Source organism: Corvus hawaiiensis, chromosome 13, assembly GCF_020740725.1.
Source record: "Corvus hawaiiensis isolate bCorHaw1 chromosome 13, bCorHaw1.pri.cur, whole genome shotgun sequence".
NCBI classification, from domain to species: Eukaryota; Metazoa; Chordata; class Aves; order Passeriformes; family Corvidae; genus Corvus; species Corvus hawaiiensis.
Window position 1 is genome coordinate 11,759,924 of NC_063225.1, and position 22,898 is coordinate 11,782,821.

Genomic DNA, 22,898 nt, shown 5'->3' on the forward strand with positions numbered 1-22,898 from the left:
TAGCTGTAATGTGTTCTTTTAACACAGGACTGGGGGGGGGACCATGGAAACCTTCATGGCACGGATGAGTCCTCTGTCCTGATTTGCTGTGATTGGCACAGCAATTTGCTTCCCATTTCTCAAAATGTGCTAATCAGGTTTAGCTGCAAATAGATCGAGGCCCTGCACACGTGTTGAGCTGCTGCTGCCACCACGGTTCTAGGGAAGAAAGTTAATCAATTTTAAGTAACTGAGTCAACTGCTCACTTAGAATGACCTCTGTGGGGTTTAGAGCAGTAGATACTTAAAAATTTAACAGGTTCTTGCAAGGATTCACTTTAGAATCATGGAATGGTTTCGGTTAGAAGGGCTCTTAAAGCCCATCTTGAAAATCCTCTTGTTCCAGATTCTTTGCTATGGGCAGGGACACTTTCTACTATCCCAGGTGGCTCCAAGCCCTGTCCAGCCTGGCCTTGGACACTTCCAGGGATGGGGAATCCAGAACTTCTCTGGGAACCAGGGCCAGGGCCTCCTCAACCTCACAGGGGAGCAGTTCCTTCCTAACCTCTAATCTAACCCTGCTCTCCTTCACTTTAAGGCCACTCTGGCCCTTTATGCAGTGTTAAATTAATGGTTAGCATTGATTTTAAAGGTCTTTTCCAACCTTAATGATTCTATGATTCTGTGTTGTAAATCCTTCAAAAATAAGGCAAAAAATCCAACCAACCAAACAAAAAAATGCAAAGCTGTAGAACACCACCTTGTTCTTCTCTTTTTGCTCCAGGCATTCAGCCCTGGCACCCAAAATTGACTGTTTAATGTTTATGGACAAACAGCACCGTTCTTTTTTTCCCCCATTTTGAGCTGAACGTACGGGCGGGCTCGCAGTGACATTAAATATACACAGTTAAATGAAACTCCCTCCAAAAGAGCCCAGATTCTTGAGCAGCCACATAAATACGTTTTAATGTTTGTCACAGGCTGAGCCCTTTGGCAGCCTTGGAGGGAGGCACCTGTCCGGTGGCTCCGAGCTGCCTATTAGGCTCTATTGACTGAGACATCTGTGTCACTGCAAATAAAAGACTCTTATTGATTTTCTTAACTGCTCTTCACTTCCCCTCCGCCTTCCGAAGGCTGAAATCTTAATTATCTCGGATGCCTATTCAGTGCCTTCACACAATGACCTCTCCAAGCCTCATTGGCATTTCATGAATCAAGGAGTTGTGGCTGAGCGTGTCAGGAAGATAAAGGCTGAGCTCTGTGGTGTCCTTCAGCCTCACCTGGAACATTTTGGGGGGGGATAAGTGGGAGTTCCCCTCCAAAACGGGAGCCCAGCGCCGCTGAATCCCTGGAATACGCCTGGGACATGGGGCTTTTAGGCTGAGTTCAGTATTCACGAGTTCCTGGCTCTTGATTTGTTAATGTTACAAAATTCTTAGGTAAATTGTATATTTCTCTTGGTGACTTGAAATTCTGGGAGTACCAGCAGCAGGAGGCTGAACTTTTGAATCAAGGTGGTGCTTGCTCCGATATTACTGATTCATTTTAAAGTAAAATCCCCAAATGTGAGTAAAATCTCCCTGTGATTGGCTGGATTTGGCATTTTATTTGTTCTAAACAACAAAAAACAAGTGCTTGGTGTGCCCTGCAATAGATTCACAGATTTGTTCCTTGTGGTTTTGAATTTTAGAACCAAACTTCTTCTTACAATATTCAAAATGTTACTTCAACTCACTAAAAAAAAAAAAGAAAATAGGAATTAGGTACTTCTTGTTATGATATTAAAATTGCTACTTAAAACCACTAAAAAGAAAATAAGAATTAAGTTTTATACTTAAACCCAATTAAAAAAAAGAAAATAGGGATTAAGTACTTCTTCTTATGATCTCAAAAATGTTACTGAAACCCACTAAAAAAAAAAAAAAATCAGTTTTAATACTACCTTTTAGTCAACCTGATGGGAGTTAATCTGCTTTTTGTTGAGACTGAATGATTTCAGTTGTGTTCTGCAAAATTTGGTCACAGATCCACAACTGGAGATGGTTTTCCAGTGGTAATTTTAACTTTTGTTCATTTGGGGGGATTAAGTCACACTTACCATTACTTAAGCATGGCCTGGGTCATTATTTTTGATTATTTTTTGGCAGTTTCTGCTTTGAGGCATTCCTAATGATATTCCTCTAGTAGTTTCCATTTAGGTTTAATAAGGAATTCATATTAATCATTAAAAGAAGGGGACATGATCCTTCAAGATAATCAAATATTGACAGGTTAGAAATAGCTTTCTGCCCGGGTTCATTGATATAGGTGATGTGATATAAATATTTATTTCTTTTCTGTCACTCAGAGTAAATGCCACCAATTGATTCAGCATTGATATAGTGTCAACAGTTCATAAGAAACATTTGACTGGCTCGTGTTTCCCGATTAGTCTCTGCTCTATAAAGTGGGATTTACTAAATCTCCTCAATTGGCTGCTCCTGGAGTGTGACTGCTCTGTGAATCCATGATTGCCTCCACTCGGGAAGCCCCGGCACCAGGGCAGCTCCTGCTCCAGTCAGGATTAATTGGGCATTTTGCTTTTAATGATTTATGAGAGACACACCCTGATTTCATCCCCAGCCAGGTGTGAACGAGGGATGCTTTGTTTGCTGCTCCCTAATTGGAGCCTGCTTTGCTTTTCCGTGAATTCCCTGAATTTTGGCAGCCAATCCAAGTTGGGGTTGCAGGTTTAATATTCCAGCCCTTCCTGCCGAGCCCGTGGTTATTAGGGGAGCGTTTTATGATGGAGAATCCAGTTTTCCCAGTAAAATAAATAAATCACCCCGTGCTTTTGGCATCTTTATTTGAGCCAGTAAATCACACTTTATCTCCCCATCAGCTGCAGATCCTCCCTCCACCCCAGCATTCCTGTTTTTCCCTGGGTTTCTGGTTGCCCTTTGTGCTGGGCACAGAGGATGGAGCTGCTCCTACCCCTGTCTTTTAGGGAATGATGTGGAGACAATGCTCCCTTTTCCCAGTGAGTATAAAGCAGGAGAAAAGGGAAATGTGCTTTATGTCTCCAGTTCTGCTCAATTTGTTGTTTATAACTTGAGTAACCACCAAAAATTCTTCTCTTTTTCCCCACAAGAAACAAAAATACAAATTTATTCATGGCTTTGTGGGTTCATTTGATTTCTCTTCCAGGTGATTGGCTTAGAAGGACATTTTTGGGAATGCAAATGTTTGTTGTTACCTCCAAGACTGGAGAATTCAGGTCCTCCAGCTTGGAAGAGCAAAACTACTTAAAACTACCAAGTCTGCAGCCTGAGAGAAATTATTTTTGGTGCAAGGGGTCCGCTGTAGATCCTTTACATATTTGAAATCCTATTCATGAACGATTGTTCCTCATGAGGTGCCTTTTCCCCTTTTATTTGCATTTTCTGATGAATCCAATAAGCAAAGGAGCTTTCAGTAATGAGATAAATGTTGCTTTTCATCACAAATCTTGGTGTTGGAATGGGCCATTTCATCCCTTCCTAAGGTACCTGGCCCAGGTTTAGCCACAAATGGGTCATAAAATAATCACCTTCTATTTTGAGTTGTCTCAACTCAGGTTTTCCCAACACTCTGTAGAAATTCCAGGGAGAAACCAGGTTTTTGCTCAGGTAGTGAAAGAAAAGGACATCAATTTTGGATTAATCATTTCTGTCCTTACAACTTCTTTTAAATCAATAAAATATTTCATTTTCTGGTCATTAGAAATGCTGAGTATTGACTCTTTGGGACATTTGAGCTTGTGATCATCGCTTGTGTTAATACACAAAAATGACATCTTTAAGCAGCCAGGCCAAATCACGTGAAATATTTAACTTGGTGTCCCATAAAATACAAGTAATTACTGAAAATGAGTTAATGTTTCCTAGGAAAATACCTTTTCAAAGCAGGATTTGCCCAAACATTTGGAAGAGAAAATTGCTTTGAGCCCAGAACTAATTCTGATTAAAACATTTATATTTTAAAGTATAAATGTGCATTCCAAAATATCTTTAGTGGGATTTTTTCATTTGTGCAAAATCCAAATAACTCTGTTTGTCCAGAAGGCTGAACTGTGGTTCTACATTTGAATTGCTTCTTGGGCAATATAATGATCTGTTGTAAAATCCATATAAAAAGGATCCCAAATTCAGGAATTTGCAGTGTGCAGTGCTTTTATCAGCTGCTGCCGGATTTCTGAGCATCTGAGTTGTCCCAGTGAGCAGAAAGATGGAGGTGAAGAATTCATTGTGTAGTTCAAGGAAAATGGTTTTTATTGCAATTCCAGACTGATTATTTTTATTTAAAAGAAGTGCTTTAGATAAAAGCTGCATAAATGGAGCTCTGCAGAGCAACCCCACTGACAGAGCTGCCACTCAATTAGGATCAATTATGCTGATTCCAGAATAAATCATAAACTTTTCCAGGCACACTCCAGCTGCCAGTTTCTGTCGGATTGTTTCCATTCACCTCCAACTTTGGCTCTGGTTATGTGCTGCTCTGGAGCCCCTTTTCCTCTCAGTATCTGTGCCCTGACCCTCTTGAGCTATATTATATCATTCCATTTTGACACCTTTTATCAAACTTTAATGAAATGACCCAGGCAAACAAATTGTCATTAAACTTTCCATCACTTTGTCCCTTGGTATCGTCTTTTATAAATTGGACAGCAAATGTTGTATTGATCTTCTCGTTCTTGCAGCTGAACTTGAAATGACCCAGACTGCTTGTTGTTTATGGCCTGGAGTTGCTTTTCCTTGACATTTCCATCCACAGCATGACATCTCTTTTGTTTTTCTTTCTTTCTTGTGGAGATGAATGAACAAGACATACGATACCGAGACATCCTCGGGCACGGCAACGGAGGCACAGTCTACAAGTGAGTGGGGGATTTCACTGAAAATCTGGGAAAAAATTCAAATGTAACAGCGTTTTTATTTTTACCCTTTGGGGTATAGATGGGCCCTTGCTGCTGTGCAGGAAAGGAATTCGTAGTATAAACTTTTAAACCGTTCTGAGGGCATTTTACTTTGTTTTTAACGCAGCTTTGAGTCCTTTCTGGGTAACAAGTTAATGGTTCACAAGTAGAACTTGGGATGTGCTGGAGCATCATGGATTGGCCTCCAGGATTTGCAATTCCTGCTGGCTCACCACGCCCTTCCTGGGAATGACAGCAGTGGGATATGGTGGCACCAGTGGCACCAGTGCCCTGTCCTTCTCTGCCCCTTCAGAATCCCTCCCCCCCCTTTGGCTGCTGCTCCCCTCCCTCCCAGCCTGAGAAACTCCCCCAAATTTTGGTGGCGAAGCTCCTACCCCGCAGCCAGGATTAATTTTAATATGGTAAAGATGATAATAGCACAGATAAGACTTTCCTGTTGAGAAAACTCCTTCTTATGCATAGTGCAAAGTTTAAACTACAGAATGTAATATCTGGTACTTAATAGTCTGCAGTGGGGTATGAAAAATATTCCACTGGGAATTAAGAAATCCATACTTTGTAAGAAAGCCCTGAGGGAGTAATAAAGGTTTCCTCCAGAGAGCTATTTACCATATACAGTAACCCAGCATCCCATTAGGGCTTTGTTTATACCTTAGACATTTTAACTTTGATATTAACATTTTTTTTTTCCCCTAAAATGTTTTAAAAGCTACGGTGCATTTAGTTTAGTTTCTAATTGGCTGCCAGCATTGCAAAACAAGTCCTCCTTGCAGAAGGTTTAATGGAAATGGGCTTCCAAAGCCTCCAAGGAGGAAATGCAGTCTTGGAGTGGACCCTTAAAATCAGGTTGGCCTTGGGGGTGGGATGTGGTTGGGAAATCTCGTGGATGTTTTCTTGGAGAAGGATATTCCTAGACCAAGGAACTTGAGGTAATTGTGTTACTTTCTGATTTTATTATAGATATGAGGGAGAATGTTGAGCTCTAAAGCTCAGCCAGTGACTTGTTGGTGTCAGAAGAAGAGGCGGAGAAGGTTCATAGAGGGAATTTGGATAAAAGGGGATGTAAGGCTGAACGTTCCCTGTTTGACATCATCCTGTGTTTCTGAAGGTGTCGTGCTGTGATCCCGAGCCTGGAGTGGGTGACTGTGGCATTTCCCTGCACTCTCAGACAGGGAAAGTCCGACCTGCAAAGGCAGGAGCCCGCTCCTGTGTCAGGGAAGTGTTTCTGTCTCTCACACTCCTTTTTATCCCGTTCTTATTTAAAGTCAGCAGCTGCAGTGACTTCAGAATCCTTCCCAGTGCAGGAGTCATTCCAGCCTGCTCCAGGGAACAGGCACTGGTTTTGTGTGTGGGTGTTTTACACATTATCATGGAACCCTGGAATGGATTGCATGGGAAGGGAACTTAAAGCTCATCCCATTCCATGCGCAGGGACACCTTCCACTATCCCAGGGTGCTCCAAGCCCCGTCCAACCTGGCCTTGGACACTTCCAGGGATCCAGGGGCAGCCACGGCTTCTCTGGGCACCCTGTGCCAGGGCCTCACACCCTCACAGTGAGGAATTCCTTCCCAATATCCCATCCATCCCTGCCCTCTGGCAGTGGGAAGCCATTCCCTGTGTCCTGTCCCTCCATGCCTTGTCCCCAGTCCCTCTCCAGCTCTCCTGGAGCCCCTTTAGGCCCTGGAAGGGGCTCTGAGCTCTCCCTGGATCCTTCTCTTCTCCAGGTGAACATTCCCAGCTCTCCCAGGCTGGCTCCAGAGCAGAGGGGCTCCAGCCCCGTGGCAGAACTCCCTAGCTTGGAGCAATCCCCCCTTCCCAAAATGTTCCCAGTTCTCAGTCTCCAGCGGAGCATCCGCGCCCCAATAGGGAATAAGGGGTTCAGACTGGAACACTCACAGGTAGCTGGATTGCCCCAGCCACGCACAGCAGCCCACAGATATTTTATTCCAGTAAATCAATGAACATTTGTCAAGTAAAATTAATTGCAGAGGTTGGGCTGTTTCCCCCTCGCAGCGTGGGGCTGCTGGCTCGGGGAGGAGAGGCTGTGTGGGTATTGATCTGCAGCTGAAGAACGAGCCTGTCTACACCCTTTTTATTCTTTTTTTGTTGTTGTTGTTGTTATCCTTATCTTTTTTTTTTTTTATTCCCCCTCTCTTCCCAGCTCTTTATCCTAACTCATATCCATTATGGCAATGATATATTCCCAGCACTCGGGGAACAAGACAGCGCGTCGCAGGTCGCTGAGCAAAAATTTTCCAGCCTCTCTTTTCCATGGGAATGAAGCACTATTGAAATAGTTTATTGAGATTGAAGTATTGATCACTTTTCCTGCTCCCCCTGGCTGGAGGTGGGGGGAGAGGGGAGCTGGGATTGTTCTCTTTGGAAGACTATGTTTAGTTAGAAAATGGATTTCATTTATTTGGGTTCTTTACAGCTGCAACTGGTTTATTGCTCGGAGAAGAGGTATCTTAGCTTTATTTTTATGACAGTATAATTATACTTTAGAAATACACTTGATTACTGTGTGTAGCAAAATTGTTCCACTATATTGGCTTGGCCAATATTGCTATACAAACAACTTTTCAGTCAATTGAGTCTGGTAAAAAATCAATACTTTATAGCAATATTTCGAGGGAGAACTTGCTGAATCTAAATGTTTTTCCTGTTCTAAAAAGAAGGGGATTTTATGGTTCTTTGACATCCCATTCTCCCCCTACCTTTTCATCCGCTGTTTGCTTAATTAAGGAACAATAAAAATTCTCGTGTTAGATATGGCAAAACCAGTTAATTAGCCTTGCTTTTTGGTTGCTTGCATGTTCAGAAGTACGTGAGAAAATATAAAACAAGCCCAAACTGTCCATTGAATATTCCGTCAGAAAGCAGCGATTCTTCCACTGCTGCCCACTGAGCACAGTGTGCCCTGTCTTGGGTAAAGACTCTCAAGAAAAGGATAAAATCTGCTGTAACGAAGCCTGAAAGCACCTGAGTGTGCTCTTCTCCTGTTTGCCAGGTGCTGTAGGTAGGCTATGTCATTTGCTCTGATTTCCACTCTCTGTGGAGTATTTAACTCCAGTTCTGTGCATTTTTTGAAACTCAGCTGCCAGCTGTTTTATGGAAGCTGGTGGGGTGGAGAATGCACAATTTAAGCTCTTCCCAAACATCTGTGTGGCAGGACATCTCTGGATCTGCTTAAATTGCTTTTCTTGGATCAAATCATTTGCTGGTCAGCCCAAAAGACATTGGAAGGGTGAGCTTTGTGCTGCATCTTTGGGCTCCATCCATGGCTGCAGAGGCTGCTCTGAGGAGATCTCTCCTTAGGTTGAGGTTTTGATTTGGAATGTGTGGGTGTGCTTTGCCAGCTGGTCCCTGGAGCAGCTCCATTAAATTATTCAGAGCTCAGATCCTCAGCTGTGTAGATTTGGAACCTAAATATTACAAAGTGGAGGTGTTTATCTCTAGCAAATAATGACTCTGTCAGGTCTTTCTCACATGACGTGTCTAAAGCGTCGCTATTTCCTTTATAGAGAAGCAAAATGAATGTTTTATTCTTATTTCATGTTTTCTAGTCTTTGTTTTTCAAGGAGAAAGGAGAAGTGAGATGTTCCAGGAGCTGTGTTTAGGGCATGGCACAGCCTCCTGGGATTTATTTTGCAGTGTGAGTTGTGTGTGTAACTCCGTGGGTTCTGTTGGAGTCTCCAGCAGCAGGAGCATAAAGCTCCGTACACCAAAATAAACATAAAGCCCCAATGATGCCCTAATTAATTTGGGAGTTACCAGGATCTGGGAGGGAGGAAAGGAATGGGAACATCAGTTCCCATCTTAGCAAAATGCTGTGAAAGCAGAAGGCTTCACTTTTAAGTTGAGTAATTGGGAGAGAAGTGGCTGTGGATGATGTCCCGCCCCCGAAGAATTGGATAGCCTGGAAAATAGGGATAAATGAGGAAGCTTAATTTGTTTGAGCAATTTCCTTGAGCAATTCTGCAGTTTGGTTGAACATTCCAGCATCTGCCCATCCCTTCATTCCCTATCTCGGCCAGCCTTGGGGTGCCCCATTAGCACATTAAACACCGAGTGTGGGAGACAGCTGGGCCGGGGCTGTGTGTGCTCCACAGCCTGGAGTCTGTGCCCTGGGGGGAGCTGAGGATCCTCTGGCACTGCTGGGGAAGCACGGGCAGCCTGGAGCAGGGAAGCTGGAGGAGGTTTGGCTGTGTTTGTGGGGAAGGGAGGTGGAGGGGATGCAGCTCCGTTTGCTGGGATGGTGATGGAATAACTGGAGTTTGCTGTTGCCTTGAGGAGCTTTTGCTGAGTAGGGTTGGCGTCTCCTGGCTTATCCCACAGCCCTGGTGCAGGACAGGGGTGCTGGCAGGAAGGAGCTCTGTAGTCCCAGTCTGTTCTTTAAAGCACCTCAGATGTTGTGGGAATCCAGCCCAAATCTTACCGGAGCTGTTCCTCTCCTGGTCATTTGTTGCTGGTTTTCCTATGGATATCACAGAATCCTGGAATGGTTTGGGTTGGAAAGGACCTTAAAGCAGGGTCCCAGGCTGTTCCAAGCCCCGGCCAACCTGGCCTTGGACACTGCCAGGGATCCAGGGGCAGCCACAGCTGCTCTGGGCACCCTGTGCCAGGGCCTCCCCACCCTCACAGCGAAGGATTTATTCCTAATATCCCATCTATCCCTGCCCTCTGGCAGTGGGAAGCCATTCCCTGTGTCCTGTCCCTCCATGCCTTGTCCGCAGTCCCTCTCCAGCTCTCCTGGAGCCCCTTTAGCACTGGAAGGTGCTCCAAGGTCTCCCTGGATCCTTCTCTTCTCCAGCACGTGTGTAACACAAGAACTATCCTTTGCCTCTTTTTAGAATACTTTAATTCACAGATTATTTTGGCCCTTTGGCAGAGGGTAAATGTAGGCAGAGATGAAATCCCTTTTCCAAGGCAGCAAAGAAGTAACAGAAGCAGGGATGGAGCTGCAGATTCCCAGCCAGGGATGCCTGGGGAAGGTTCTCACAACCTTTTCTCCACAGTGCTTGTCCCAGCCTGGTGCTCAGGGAAGGAAGCACAGGCAGCTTCACTGGCTTGTTTGGCATTAAAACACATCTTTGACCCTTTGAAGTCTTAAAATGGCACCTCCCTTAATTCCTGTGGTGTGGCTGTGGAGGCATTTCCCTTATTTCCTTTCCCGGACTGCATTCATTTTCTGTTTCTCTTGTTTGGGTTTATTTTGAGTCCCACTGAAAGCGTTGGAGCAGCAGTACCTGAGTTAGAAATGCCCCACTGGATGTCATCTACTACCAGTGTGGGTTAAACAAGACTGACCAGTGCTTGCTGGTCACTCGCTTCCTGTGACCCTGGCTGGCGCTCGCCCGCCCCATAGAATCTGTTATGCACAAAAGTGCATAAAATGAAGATAAAGTACCTCCTTCAAGTCTGACAAAACCCATTCCTCTGCAGAATGGGAGCTGCAGTGAAAGTAAATAAATGAATGGACAGCAATCACAGCCTAGTTGATGAAACTGTTCAATTAAAGCACAGGCATTTACATGGTGTAATTTCCCTAAATTGCCAATGAGCCCCTTTAGACACAACCAGTGTTCAAATTGATTTCAGCATTGATTTTGGCTGAAGCTGATAAATTTCTGCTTGTTAGTTAAAGTAATTTTGCAGAAGACTTTGTAGTGCAGTATTGAAGTGTTCATTTAGCTGATGGTTAAAAGAGGAGTTATTTACAGAGGGTTCTACTGTTGGGCTGAGATGGGACAATTCCCCGGTCATCTTTTTACTTTTAATTTTTAAGCTTCAGTATCCAATCAATACGTTATTGAAACTGATTAAAATGTATCCAGCCAGCTGCCTATGGCTGTTTAATTAGAAACTGGATGATTCTTAAATTAAAGTTGTTTTGTTTGTGTTGGATGTCCATAGCTGGGAAGATGAAGCGAGCGGCAGTCCGGAAAATGGGAACTTGTGCTTGTTAGCAGTGAGTGAGCTGGGGTGAGAGCTCAGGGCCTCCCCACCTTCCCAGGGGAGAATTCCTTCCCAATATCCCATCCATCCCTGCCCTCTGGCAGTGGGAAGCCATTCCCTGTGTCCTGTCCCTCCGTGCCTTGTCCCCAGTCCCTCTCCAGCTCTCCTGGAGCCCCTTTAGGCCCTGGAAGGGGCTCTGAGCTCTCCCTGGATCCTTCTCTTCTCTAGGCTGAACAACCCCTCACGTTGGCTTCTTAGTTCCTGTCACCAAAGAATGTGATGTACTTTTTGGCTCACACTCTGTTGCTTCATGTTTCTTTCCTAAAATTGTGATGGATTCACTGCAGGCTTTCTGCCGTGTGGGATAACACCGTGTCAGTCGGAGCTCACGGCTGCTCTGCTGCCTTTTATCCTTACACCTGTTTAAATCCAGCAGGTGAGTCCATTCCTGTGTCTGGAGCTGCTCTGGGTGGTCCTGGGTGACCTGGTGTAGGTGTGGTGGTACCACACTCTGCTCGAGCTCCGTCCTTATTCCAGCCTGTCCACGTCTCTTTCAGGAATGGGGACTGACTGACTGGCAGTGGGATGGGTACAAAGGGAAAGGCTGGGAATCCCATTTCCAAAGGTTAGCCCTGAATGTTTGGCTGCAGGAGAGAAGGAAGACTCGTTTAAGTGGTAACAGATGGAAAGAGGAACAGGTTCCAGCACAAAGAGGTGAGGGATCATCATTCCCTGGGCTTGGATTCCAGCACCGAGCTGGGTTAAGTGAGACATTGCTGCTCAGCGTTTCCTTTACGCAGCCTCTGGTGCCAACTGTGCTCTTTGTCAGAAGTTTTAACATTCAGATACCACTATTTGCAGTTTGTTTGCTACTTCCCCAGCAAATCATTTTGCAATCAGCGCTCAAGCATCTGCAGTGGCATTTCAGAGGGAGGGGAGGTTGTGCTGTGAACCAGCACAGCACCATAAAAGCTCCTTTTTCCAACTGCTGTGCACTTTGGCTTCCCTGGTTTAACAGCCACAGAGTCAGGCTAATGTGTTTGCTATTGCAGGAGGCAGCAACTGGCAAAGTGGTTATTTCCTAGAAACAATTTGAATCTCTTTCTTTCGATGGCCATTGGAGTACGTGACGCTCCTGTCGCTGCGCTGCCACGGTCTGACCACGAGCACGACAAACAGCGGCAGTCCCAGGCAAAAAAAGGGGGGGAAAAGGAGAAAATGACCAGTAAAGCAAATGTGGGGGTGATTTGCTCCGTGGAGTTTGCAGCTGGTGGCTGGCACGTTGTGCTGCAGGGCTGAGGTCCCTGTGCACGACACCGACGCAGCTTTTTGCTCTCGGTTATTTCTCATAAATGTCCAGTTTGACTCCCTCTGCACCCTCACGTCTGAAGGTGTGGCCTGCTACAAGCACAGCTTTTTCTGGTCACTTTTGAGCTCAAATAAGAAGCTTAAAACTCTTATTTCTGTTTGGAAACACTCTGCCGTGGCACCAGAGACCTTTGGTGTGTGGTGGTGTTTGTCTCAGTGGGTCTGGAGAGCTTCCTCTGCAGCTCCTCAGTGCAGTGCCGGGAGTAAACTGTGGGGAAATGGGACAATATTTCCCAACCCTTTTGAGGGAAATTATCTCCTGCTGTTTTTAACAAATGTGGGTAATGCATTCATCCCCAGGTGAGAAGTAGGAGGAAAAGCATCGGGAGAAAGGAAGCAGAATATTCACTTCTAGTTTTACTCTGTGGCCTGAAGCTGCCACCTTGGCAAGTTCAGATGGACCTCAGGAGAAAGCTCTTGGCAAGAAAGGAGGAGCTCCAGTACTGCAGCACTGGGACAGGGCATGGGAGAGGCAGGGAATCTCCATCCTGGGGAGGAATTTTTCCCCATATCCCATCTGGGAAGCCACTCCCTGTGTCCTGTCCCTCCATCCCTTGTCCCAAGCCCCTCGTGGCACCAGCCTTAGGTGTCCCCAGGCTGGAGGGGAGTGTTGCATCCCTGGATCCTGCAGCCCCATCGCTGCTGTCTCCGTCTGTCAGTTCATCATTTTGTCATCTTTGCTGATGTTGGTCATATTTCTGGGAAGGGACAGGGCTGGCTCATTGGCACAGCAGACAGGTCATGGCTTTCCCTTGAATCATTTAGGCTTGCCAAGGAGTATCTTATTGATTAGAAATTGTTCCCGTGGCTGTTGTGGGGAAAAATGAAAGGATGTATCCTGGTGGCCAGAGGGAGCAGATGGGAAGCAGATCCTGTGCTGCTCCAGGCTCCTTTGGTGCTGTTCTGAGCATGAGAGGATAATTTGAATGGATTTTGGTGTCTAGGTAGAGACTGTGTTTATTTTGAGATTTAATATAATACCAAACTTAGCTTGTAGTGAGAAGTTGTGTTTGATGGGAAAAGCTGCTGGAAAAAGCTCGGGGATCTTTGCAAACTCAGCCCCTGCTCGTGATGTGACCATTGTTGATTCACTCACATGTGGGCAAGGGCTTTGCAATTAAAAATTAGAAAAAAAATTGAAAATTAGTGTTTCCCTTGAGTTGCCTGCAGGTTGCAACCTGTGGTTGATTCTTTGCTTGCGCTGGAAAGAATTATCCCGCAACCACAGCATCCTGCAGCTCCCAGTGTGCTTTAGGTAAAATTCCTCACAGGGAGGATGTAAAATTGTTGGTCTGAGAGAAATATTTTGTTTGCCATCTTCGCTATTTATTAAGAATTTATTAGCTCTTTATTAAGAATCTGGCACATTTTCTCTGAAGTTGGGTTTGTTTTCCTTCTGTGTTGAGTAGAAACTCACCGTATTCAGTGTACCGAGTATTTAGCGTCAAATATTAGGGTGGGCAGGGGTTTATTCTATGAAGAGCCCAAAGCCCTGACATTTCTCCTTGGTTTTCTTTACCTCAGGAAGAACAAAGCAGGTAATGTGGATTTCCGTTCCCCTTTTCTCCTTAAAACGCGAACCAGCTGCTTCTGATGCTTCCCGTTTTTCATTTGCTTTCCTGTAGAAACACATCTCCTGTACGGGGTGGGGGGAGAGATGCTGAGGGTTGGCAGATCCCCCAAAGCCCTATTCTAGTTTTCCATGATATTGATTTGTATTTTCTGGGACACAAGGGATGCACTCTCCGCAGTCCATCGCAAGTTTTCGTGGCTTAGCTGGAGGGCTTTGTTCAAGCACGGTGCTTGCTCACACAGCATCTCTCGTATTTATTCCCCAAAATAACCCCGGTTTTGGCCACGCCACCTCTGCAGCCCTCCCTGAGGGATGCTCTGCTTTTCCAGAGTGGAGGAGACAAAGTTCTGCTGAAGGGCTTGGCTCTTGTGGGGCCCTTCAGGGCTTTAAATGTCTCGGGATGTGGTTTGTAGCCAAGGGTGGTGAAATATTGGACACAACTGTGCCAGTCTTGCTTAGGAGCTGTTCATTGTAATGGATGCAGGGGCTTGGAATAATGAATTCTGGTGGGAATGTGGAGGGAGAGACTGAAATTTCTGTTCCCCAGTGGGAATGTTCAGCCAGGCAGCGTTGGAGTCTCTGTCCTTTCCTTGGACAACGTGTGATGGTTTCAAGCCAAGCTCTGTGTCACTGGGGGAACTTCCCACCAGGAGATGGTCCCTGGAAGTGTCCAAGGCCAGAGATTGGAGCCCCCTGGGATAGTGGAAATGTCCCTGCCCATGGCAGGGGGTGAAATGGGATGGGCTTTAAGGTCCCTTCCCACCCAAACCATTCCAGGATTCTGTGTTTGCCTCCATCTCCTGTGCCAGGAGCGGGGAGGGAGACCCCCCCCAAAACCCAGCGTGGTGTTTAGCATCCCCTTCTCCTCACTGCTGGGCGCTGCTCAAACCCGTCCTTGGCACTGGGGAGCTGCTGTTTTGAGCTGTTTCTAGGAATTTTCCTGCCGTCTTGGAAGATTTTAAGTGCGTTCCTGAAGTGTGCCAAGTTGCTGAGGAACCTTTGGAATTTTGGTCCTTTTCTCTGATGGGTTTTCTTGCTTCACTTCTGGAGGTGGCACCAAAACCTGGGAGATGACCCTTGAGATGAGACTTTGAGTGGGAATATTGGTTTAATCTCCTCCTAGACATCCATAAATTTACTAAAAGTCTGGTTTTCCTCATGCTGTGCTCGCTATCCCGTGGGATTTTTTTAGTCCGTTCCTTAGAAGCTGCATAAAGGTATTAAATTCAGGCTTTAGCGGTGCTGGCTGTAACCAAAATGATCAATTCCACCTTCCAGTCCCACATAACATCCAAGAAAACCCTTTTTCCCTCCACACTCATTGGAAGGGGTAATTACTGCAGCAACTCCAGCCTAATTTGAAGTGTTAGCTGTTAATTAAAACACCGCAGAGGTGTAGGGTTGTCTTTTGGTGTAACCAAAGCTCCCATTCAAACTTCATTAATCACTTTACAGTTATTGTGCTGGGCAAGGGCAGGACAATTGAGATGCTGGATCAGCCTGGAGTAAACAAATTCCTGTCCTGCTGGGCAGCCTGGCATCCCAAAGGCCCCGGCCACGCCGGCCCACGGGCTCCTGCTCCTTTGTGATCCAATTCCCAGCGATAATTAAATGTTAAATTGGTGCTGTCAGTGCTCTGTAAACCAAACCAGGTATCTGCCCTCTGCTGGAAATTGAACCCAAACTTCCACGGATGAATTAGCGTGCATCATAATTAAATAATCAAGTCTTCCCTTTTAATTCACTCGGAAACAGGAGATCTCTCCTATGGAAAAAGGATCAGGTTCTTGACGAGCTAATTAAACTGTCCAGTGAGGTCCCTATTAAGCCAACAGACGTTGAGCATCTTTTCCCAACCTCTTCATCCCTTATCATTCCTGCTCATCTTAAGCCCAGGATGTTTTGCCACTGTTGGTTCATCCCCAGTTACAGCAGAGCTCGTGGATTCGTGGATTCAGCTCCTGCTCTATCAGAGCTCCCATGGATGATCTCATTTTCTACAGTGATTTTTTTCCCCCTCTGCCTTTTTAAACTCTTTTTTTTTTCCCCCTGAAAGCCAATGCCACTCGGTTACAGAAATGTTCATCCAAGAGTTATTAAATTAAGGTGAAGTTTTTAGGAACTGCCAAGCCATTACCAGAAATTAGGGGAGCTCTCAGGGTTGTAAATAAGATTAAACGACAGCCTCACCCTGTCTCTGGGTGATTTTACATGCAAAAACCCAACTACTAAAGCTTTTCTTCTTCAGTAATAATTGCTAGAGATAGAGAGTGGTAAAATATTATAATTCTTTAAGGTTAGTGCCACATCTCTGACATTGCTGTGCCTAGTGCCATAAATCAGGGTGAAACAGTAAAACCAGTGAAGAGGAAAACCTTTAATGGTTTTGTTTTTATGCAAAATTACATTGGATTTTGAGGAGATTTTTTTTTTTTACCTGCCTTTATTTTCTCACGTGTTCATGGTTGGGAATATTCAAGTCATTGTTAAATAGCCAATTATGGGTGTTTCTCCTCAGAAATGAAGACAACCTGCTGTTGAAATACCCTGGAAAATTATTTTTGGGTGCCTGCAAACATTACCAATAATTCTTTCTACCTTTATATGCACCCACTAATCTTAAAAGAAATCTTAAAATAAATGCAGAAATTTAATTTTGCTGATATTTTCTGTGGGTCCTTAAGTTATGAGAAAGAATTGGCCATAATCTGTTTTAATTCAATTTAATTGCTGTAGCTGCTTGTCTCTGAAAATACCCACAGGACTGGCAGATTGGTGAGATAATCCTGATTTTCCATGAAAATTCTGAGTGATGGTTATAATCTTAATTAATTCCATTGCAAGAAAATGGGGAAGTGGATAAATTCAAGGTTTAACTCAGATTTAAGGTTGAACTCAGTGATCTTGGAGGTGTTTTCCAACCTAAATGATTCTGTTAAATTCCCATTTATAGTTTATTTTTCTGCTGTATCAAAGCCTTCAATGTGTATATTTTGTATCAAAAATAAAGATACAAGCCTGGTGAATGGTTCCCTTGTAAATATACTTTTGATCCCGTATTTTCCTCTGTTTTCCCTTAGAAATGCTGGATAAAATTGGCTTTGCATAAAATCTGTGAGCCAAAAGTCACTTTCCTGTGAAATCAGTGTATTTGTATTGCACTTCCTTACAGGGGGAATTTTATATGATCTCAAATTATTGCATTTTTTCCTCACACAGGGCATATCATATCCGTAGTGGAAAAATCCTGGCAGTGAAGGTAAGAGATTCCAGACATCTTCTTTCTTTCCAGTTTTTCCTGACCTTGCTTTCCCTCCCTTCCCTCTGATTTTTGGATCTCAGTTTGGTTTATTGCATTAATCTATGCAGGAAAACCCCAGCCTGTAAATGGAGTCATTCCCAATGAGCACAGCTTCCCAAAATCCAGGGTTTTCCCCCAGGGAATTGCCTGAAATCCCCACATCTTGACATCTCCATGGATGTTTCACGTGCAGTTGGGCTCCTTACTTGGGTTAAACCTGGAGATTGAAGCATTTTGTGATCAGATAAATCCCAATTTTCACTGGAATTCAGTTAAAACTGGGATAAAATAATAGCAACAGCGTGGCAGCTCTTGGATGTAATCTGTTAATTAATTTATGCTTGTAAATGAAATTATTAACAGTTCATCTGCACAAAAATAATCCAAAAAAGAGGTAATTTTTCCATAGATCTGATTTTTTTTCAACTGAACAATTTTGTTGAAACTCGAAGCAGCGGAGATTTGGAGAAACAAATTCTTGCATTTGTGCCATTCCTATTAATAGTTGGTGATCTAAAAAAAGGCTTGTTTAAAAATGGAACTCTTTATGGAATAATTGCTTAAAAATCTGGGAAATGGGTTTTTATTTCTTTTCCCATCCTCTAATCCTTAAATTCTGGGATAACTGAGGTAAAGTGAAGGAATGGGAGAGGAAGGCGGGAGGAGGAATGATGGGAGCTGGGTGCTTAAAGCAGGATTGGAGTGAAATGAAATTTCAAGATAAAAGGTTATACAAGATTTGAATGAAATATTTCTATTTATTGGGCAGAACTTGTGTGGTTTGACTTCAGATTTAGGCTCAGGTTGTGGTTTCAGTCATGTGGAATTTATAAAAATGTGCTTCTGCCTGAGTTCTGGCTTTTCCTGAGGATCACAGAAATCCCTTCATCCCAGAAAAAAAAAAGGCTTTTGATTTTCCTGTGAATTGCAGGGAAGCAAATTCTTCCTGCTGGATTTGAAATGGGTCTTCACCTGTGGAAAGCACAGAAATAACATCCTAATAACTTCTAATTATAGAAGGTTAAAAAAGTTTTGGAAAAAGTCATTTTGAAAAGCCTTTTTAAGTGGTGTCCAACCTTCCTAAACCTCTCAGGAATGGTTAGACAGGAGTTCTCTGAGTTGTGACAGGCACAAAAGGACGGAAACTGTAATAAATATTATTTTTTTATAATTAAAGCTTTCAATATGGATCTAAAAAAGCTCCACTGCTTCCTCAAATGGGCTTTTCCAAGCTCCATCCATGTCTGGGGCTGGAGGTGCCCTCAGAAGCTGCCTGGAGAGGAGCTGGAGCGCCAGGAAATTCTGGGAATTCAGGCAGGAGGGACAAGTTCACCCTTTGCAAGGTTAATTGAAATCACCTCCCTGTGGCAAAACCCTTTTCCCAGCAATTTCACCTCCTTTTTCCCTTGGAGTCTGCAGGTTTGGGGAGTCCTGGTGGATAATGAGCATCCTGGAGATTTGGGAAATGGGATCTCTGGCAGGTTCTGCTCGTGTTGGGCCTTTCACTCTCAATTTTATTTCATTTTCTGTGATTTCAGAGAGATACTAAATCAAAATTTGCATTATTGTGGTTAAAAATAAGGTGCTGACGAGCTGGAGGTTGGGAGAGCTGCTCTGGTGGTGATTGTGGAATTGCCATCAAAAAGATTACTTAATTAAATGTTTCTATTAAAAATATATAGGAAATATAGAAAAGAGCATGTCTATATCATAGACAGTCTATATTATATATAGTTATATATAATTATGATTTTATGTGGTAATAAAAAGTAATTAATTAAATTCCTTGTATCTTGACATAAGCAGCAGCTAAAGAGGATTTCAATGCCAACCTCTTGACATGATCATCACACAGATCCAATGTTTTGACACAGGATTATCAGGCTGTAGGGGAGGGATCTGGGAAAGCAGAGCTCTGCATTTTGGGGCTTTTTCTAATGACAATATACAGATTTAATTGCACAAGATAACCAAAAACCTGTTGATTAAAATACTTTCAGCTGGTAAATAATCATGAAAATCCCCAGCCAAACAACCCAATGCTAAAAAATCCATACCATAATCCCTCAGTGATGCACCAAATGACATCTTTTATATAACCTTTCCCTGCAGAGGCTTTAATGCCCTTTTCCCAAGTAACTTCTCCCTACTTCCAGGGGAGGAATCCAAGTGGAAGCTGTGAGTATGCACTGGCTGCTTGCCATTCTCCCACTGCTTTTAGCTGGCATTTCAATGGAGCATTTGATTAATCATTTGTATACTGCCTGTAATGCCCCCAAATTTCCTGTGAGTTGTACCTACTGCAAAAGACAATTATGTCAGGCCAGATTAAAGCAGGGAATTAAAACAGAATAGCAGCTGAATTTGACCTGTGCTTTTGCTCTGGTTCCCTTTAGTGGAGCGAGTGCCACTCCAGCAAATGGATGGAGTCATCCATGACAGCCTGTGATGAATTGCTGTATTTATACTGGATATTTTAATAGCCTCACACTGATTTAAATTGAGCACGGAGTAAATTATAATTCAGTCACTTGACTGCTTGGATTTCACTTGACAGCTCAGCCTTGTTTGTCCTGGAGGGGTGGTGGGGAGCAGAGGAGATGGGCTCAGGTAGATTCCTCTCTCCAAAGTTAACCCTTTTCCGTGGAAGTACGGGTTGGGTTCACCTGTGCTTCAGTGTGATTCCAAAATCGCTGTGTTTTGGGCAAAAACTTCATTAAGAAGATGGAGCTTGATCAGGAAGATTGCTTGGAGCACCTTGCTGAATCCCAGAGCATCTCCATGTCATTTAAATTTTTTTTAAATGCCCTTTTGGTCCAATATCCTTCCCCAGCTCAACCATTTCAGCCAGTTTTGACACTGGATCCATCCTGTCCGTCCACATCCCTGAGGCTCCAGCACCCTGGGCAGAGTCAGGTGATTCCAGGGAAATAATGGGGAAGTAACAGGTCCTTTCCAACCCAAACCATTCCAGGATTCCAGGATGTTGCATCCAAATCTTTATTCACAGCTTCCTCCTCAGTAGCAATGACTCTGAGGAGATTTTTTGGGTTCTTTTTCTGCTTTAACACAGTTCCAGCCCATGCTGGAAACTGTCACCTCATGAATCCCTGAAAGTTCTTTTTACCTCTACAGAGCAGGCTTGGAAATTTCACTCAAAAGGAGATGATAAATGCAAGTTAAGGTGGGATGTAAATGGTTTTTTCCTCTTTTTGTGCTGTAAATAAATAAGGTTCCTCCAGCCTTGACATCAGGTGGGGCCACACAAGCCACACATTTCCAGGTGGAAGAAAACAGTAAAATAATTCTGCAGGAAAAGTGAGGCTGATCTCTCCTGATGAATTTTGGGATGAAATAAGCTTGTAATTCCGCTGTCTGTGTCCTTCCCTTGGTGTCCGGACCACCTGTAAATGGGGAAGCTCTGCTTTCCCAGGTTATCCTCAGTGTTGGGGGCTGTTTGTAGTTAAGGTTAATGCAAAGGAGCCTCAGACCTTTCCTCATTCCAGGCCTGGGTGTTGGGATGTCAGGGATATTTCTGATGCTGAGGTCAGTGAAGCCTTTGCAGGGAAATTCCTCACCAGGATTAGAACCGGGTGAGATAAAATTTTAATTCTACACCACTGACGAGATGGAATTCTGGTGATGTGCCGTGACCACAACTGGGGGGATCCCAGCAGATGAATTTCTAAGTTTTTCACGCTGGAAAAAATGTAAGTGAATATTGTTGGCAAATGATTATTGATCTGGACAAGTGTGTTAAACGTTTCTTGGCAGCCCTGTACTACACTTACAATTTAGTTTAGTGACAGCTTTTATAAATAACCCCAAAGCAAACTCTGGGAAGAGGCAGGTTATTGGCTTGTCTTGGAAACAGATTTTGGTGCTGTGTTTGGAAATGGGCTCCCTGTGTTCTGTTCTGTCAGCACTATTTCTGTAATATTTATTCTGCTAATTCTGCAAACTGACTAAATTTTGCTTCCCTTTAGCTTAACGTATTAAACTGCGAATTATTGCGTGGGGGGCAGACTGAGCCTGGCTCAGAGCACTGACTCCAGTTTGGTTTATAAAGCAGAGTTTAGTGATTGAGTTTTCAAGTCTTCAAAGAATCATGGCAAAGAATTCAGTGTTAAATTTGATTTCAGTGCCTTGTTAAGAGAGTCTGCCCTGAAAATCTTGGAAATGTATAACTTCAGGAAGTGCAGCCCACTTTGGCTGCAGTCCCTGGTGCTCTGGTCCTGCTGAGGAGCTGGAATGATGAGAAATGAGGGCAGGGATGGAGGAGGGAGGCACTGGATAAACTCGGCAGTGAGGGGCTGGTTGGAGCTGCTCCAGGTCGGGTTGGTCGGAGGTGTTTTCCAAGGGCTGGAGCCCCTCTGGAGCCAGGCTGGGAGAGCTGGGAATGTTCTCCTGGAGAAGGGAAGGATCCAGGGAGAGCTCAGAGCCCCTTCCAGGGCCTAAAGGGGCTCCAGGAGAGCTGGAGAGGGACTGGGGACAAGGCATGGAGGGACAGGACACAGGGAATGGCTTCCCAGTGCCAGAGGGCAGGGATGGATGGGACGCTGGGAATAAGCCTTCCCTGAGAGGGTGTGAGGGGCTGGGCTGGAATTCCCAGAGCAGCTGTGGCTGCCCCTGGATCCCTGGAAGTATCCAAGGCCAGGTTGGACATTGGGGCTTGGAGCACTCTGGGATAAGGGTGGATGAGCTTTAAGTTCCCTTCCAACCCAAACCATCCCAAGATTATCCGACAATCCTTTCGTTTCCCTTTCCTTTCTGTTAAAAGATCCTTTCCACCTATTCCTCTCTTTCTTGTGATCCCACAAGGATTCTTAGTCCATGGATCTTCAGGTTTTTTTATTTTGAGTAATTCACTTGCCTTTTATATGACCTCAGATGGTATCTCTTGTGTTTCAGGTCATACCCTTAGACATAACCCTGGAACTCCAGAAGCAGATAATGTCAGAGTTAGAAATTCTTTATAAGGTATGTGGATTTTACCATTTGAATTATTCTTGCTTCAATTTTCTTGCAGCAGATTTTAAAACAACCTCATGCTTTTTTTCCTTTCTCTTCCCAGTGTGACTCCTCGTATATCATAGGATTTTACGGTGCTTTTTTTGTAGAAAACAGGATTTCATTGTGTACAGAGTTCATGGATGGTGAGTAGTGTATCTAGTTTGCTTTTGATTGCTAAGTAATTAAATGAGAAGGGGTTTTTTTTGTGGAATGAAATGCAGCAGTATGACTCGAAAATGTGGAGTATTAATAACATTGCAGGTAGTTAAAAAACCAGAGCAGGTTGGGATTGGGATTGTGGGGTATTCTCCATGGAATGCTGCGCTTTCCCCGTGTGTAACTTCACTTACTTTTATGGAAAATGTAAATAGAAGAGAAATAAATGCTGCCTTAATTTGTGGTTTGATATTTGAGCCTCCCGTGCAATCTGTCCTCGCTGACAAAACAGCTGTTCCTCACTTGTAGTGTTTTGATAGCCAAAACAGCTTTTCCTTTAAAGAAATCTATTAACCCAATGTCCTGTGTGTTTGCAGTGGAAATCGTCTCTTAATTGCCAGGCAAGGAGTTATTTTCCAACCCAGCTGTTTGCCAGCTCGGTGCCGAGTTCCTTCTTGAGCTCCCTCTTGTTCCTCCCCACGTGAATCCTCAGCCCAGAAATATCCCCGACCCCACAGCCTGACCTGGCAGAAGTGTCCCAGCACTTTGCTTGGGATTCTTGGCTATTCCTGGAGGAAAGGCAGGGAGAATCCCC

At 44.2% G+C, this 22,898-nt stretch overlaps 1 protein-coding gene across 2 annotated transcripts in view; it reads left to right on the top strand.

Annotated features, from left to right (window-relative positions):
• Window positions 1–22,898, top strand: part of MAP2K5 (mitogen-activated protein kinase kinase 5) — a 119,839-nt gene that overhangs the window by 20,339 nt on the left and 76,602 nt on the right. For both annotated transcript variants that reach the window (XM_048317463.1, XM_048317462.1), the window contains exons 8-11: window positions 4,809–4,873; window positions 17,053–17,092; window positions 22,046–22,114; window positions 22,209–22,290. In XM_048317463.1, the coding sequence (XP_048173420.1) occupies window positions 4,809–4,873; window positions 17,053–17,092; window positions 22,046–22,114; window positions 22,209–22,290 (256 nt within the window). The remainder of the gene's footprint in view (window positions 1–4,808; window positions 4,874–17,052; window positions 17,093–22,045; window positions 22,115–22,208; window positions 22,291–22,898) is intronic.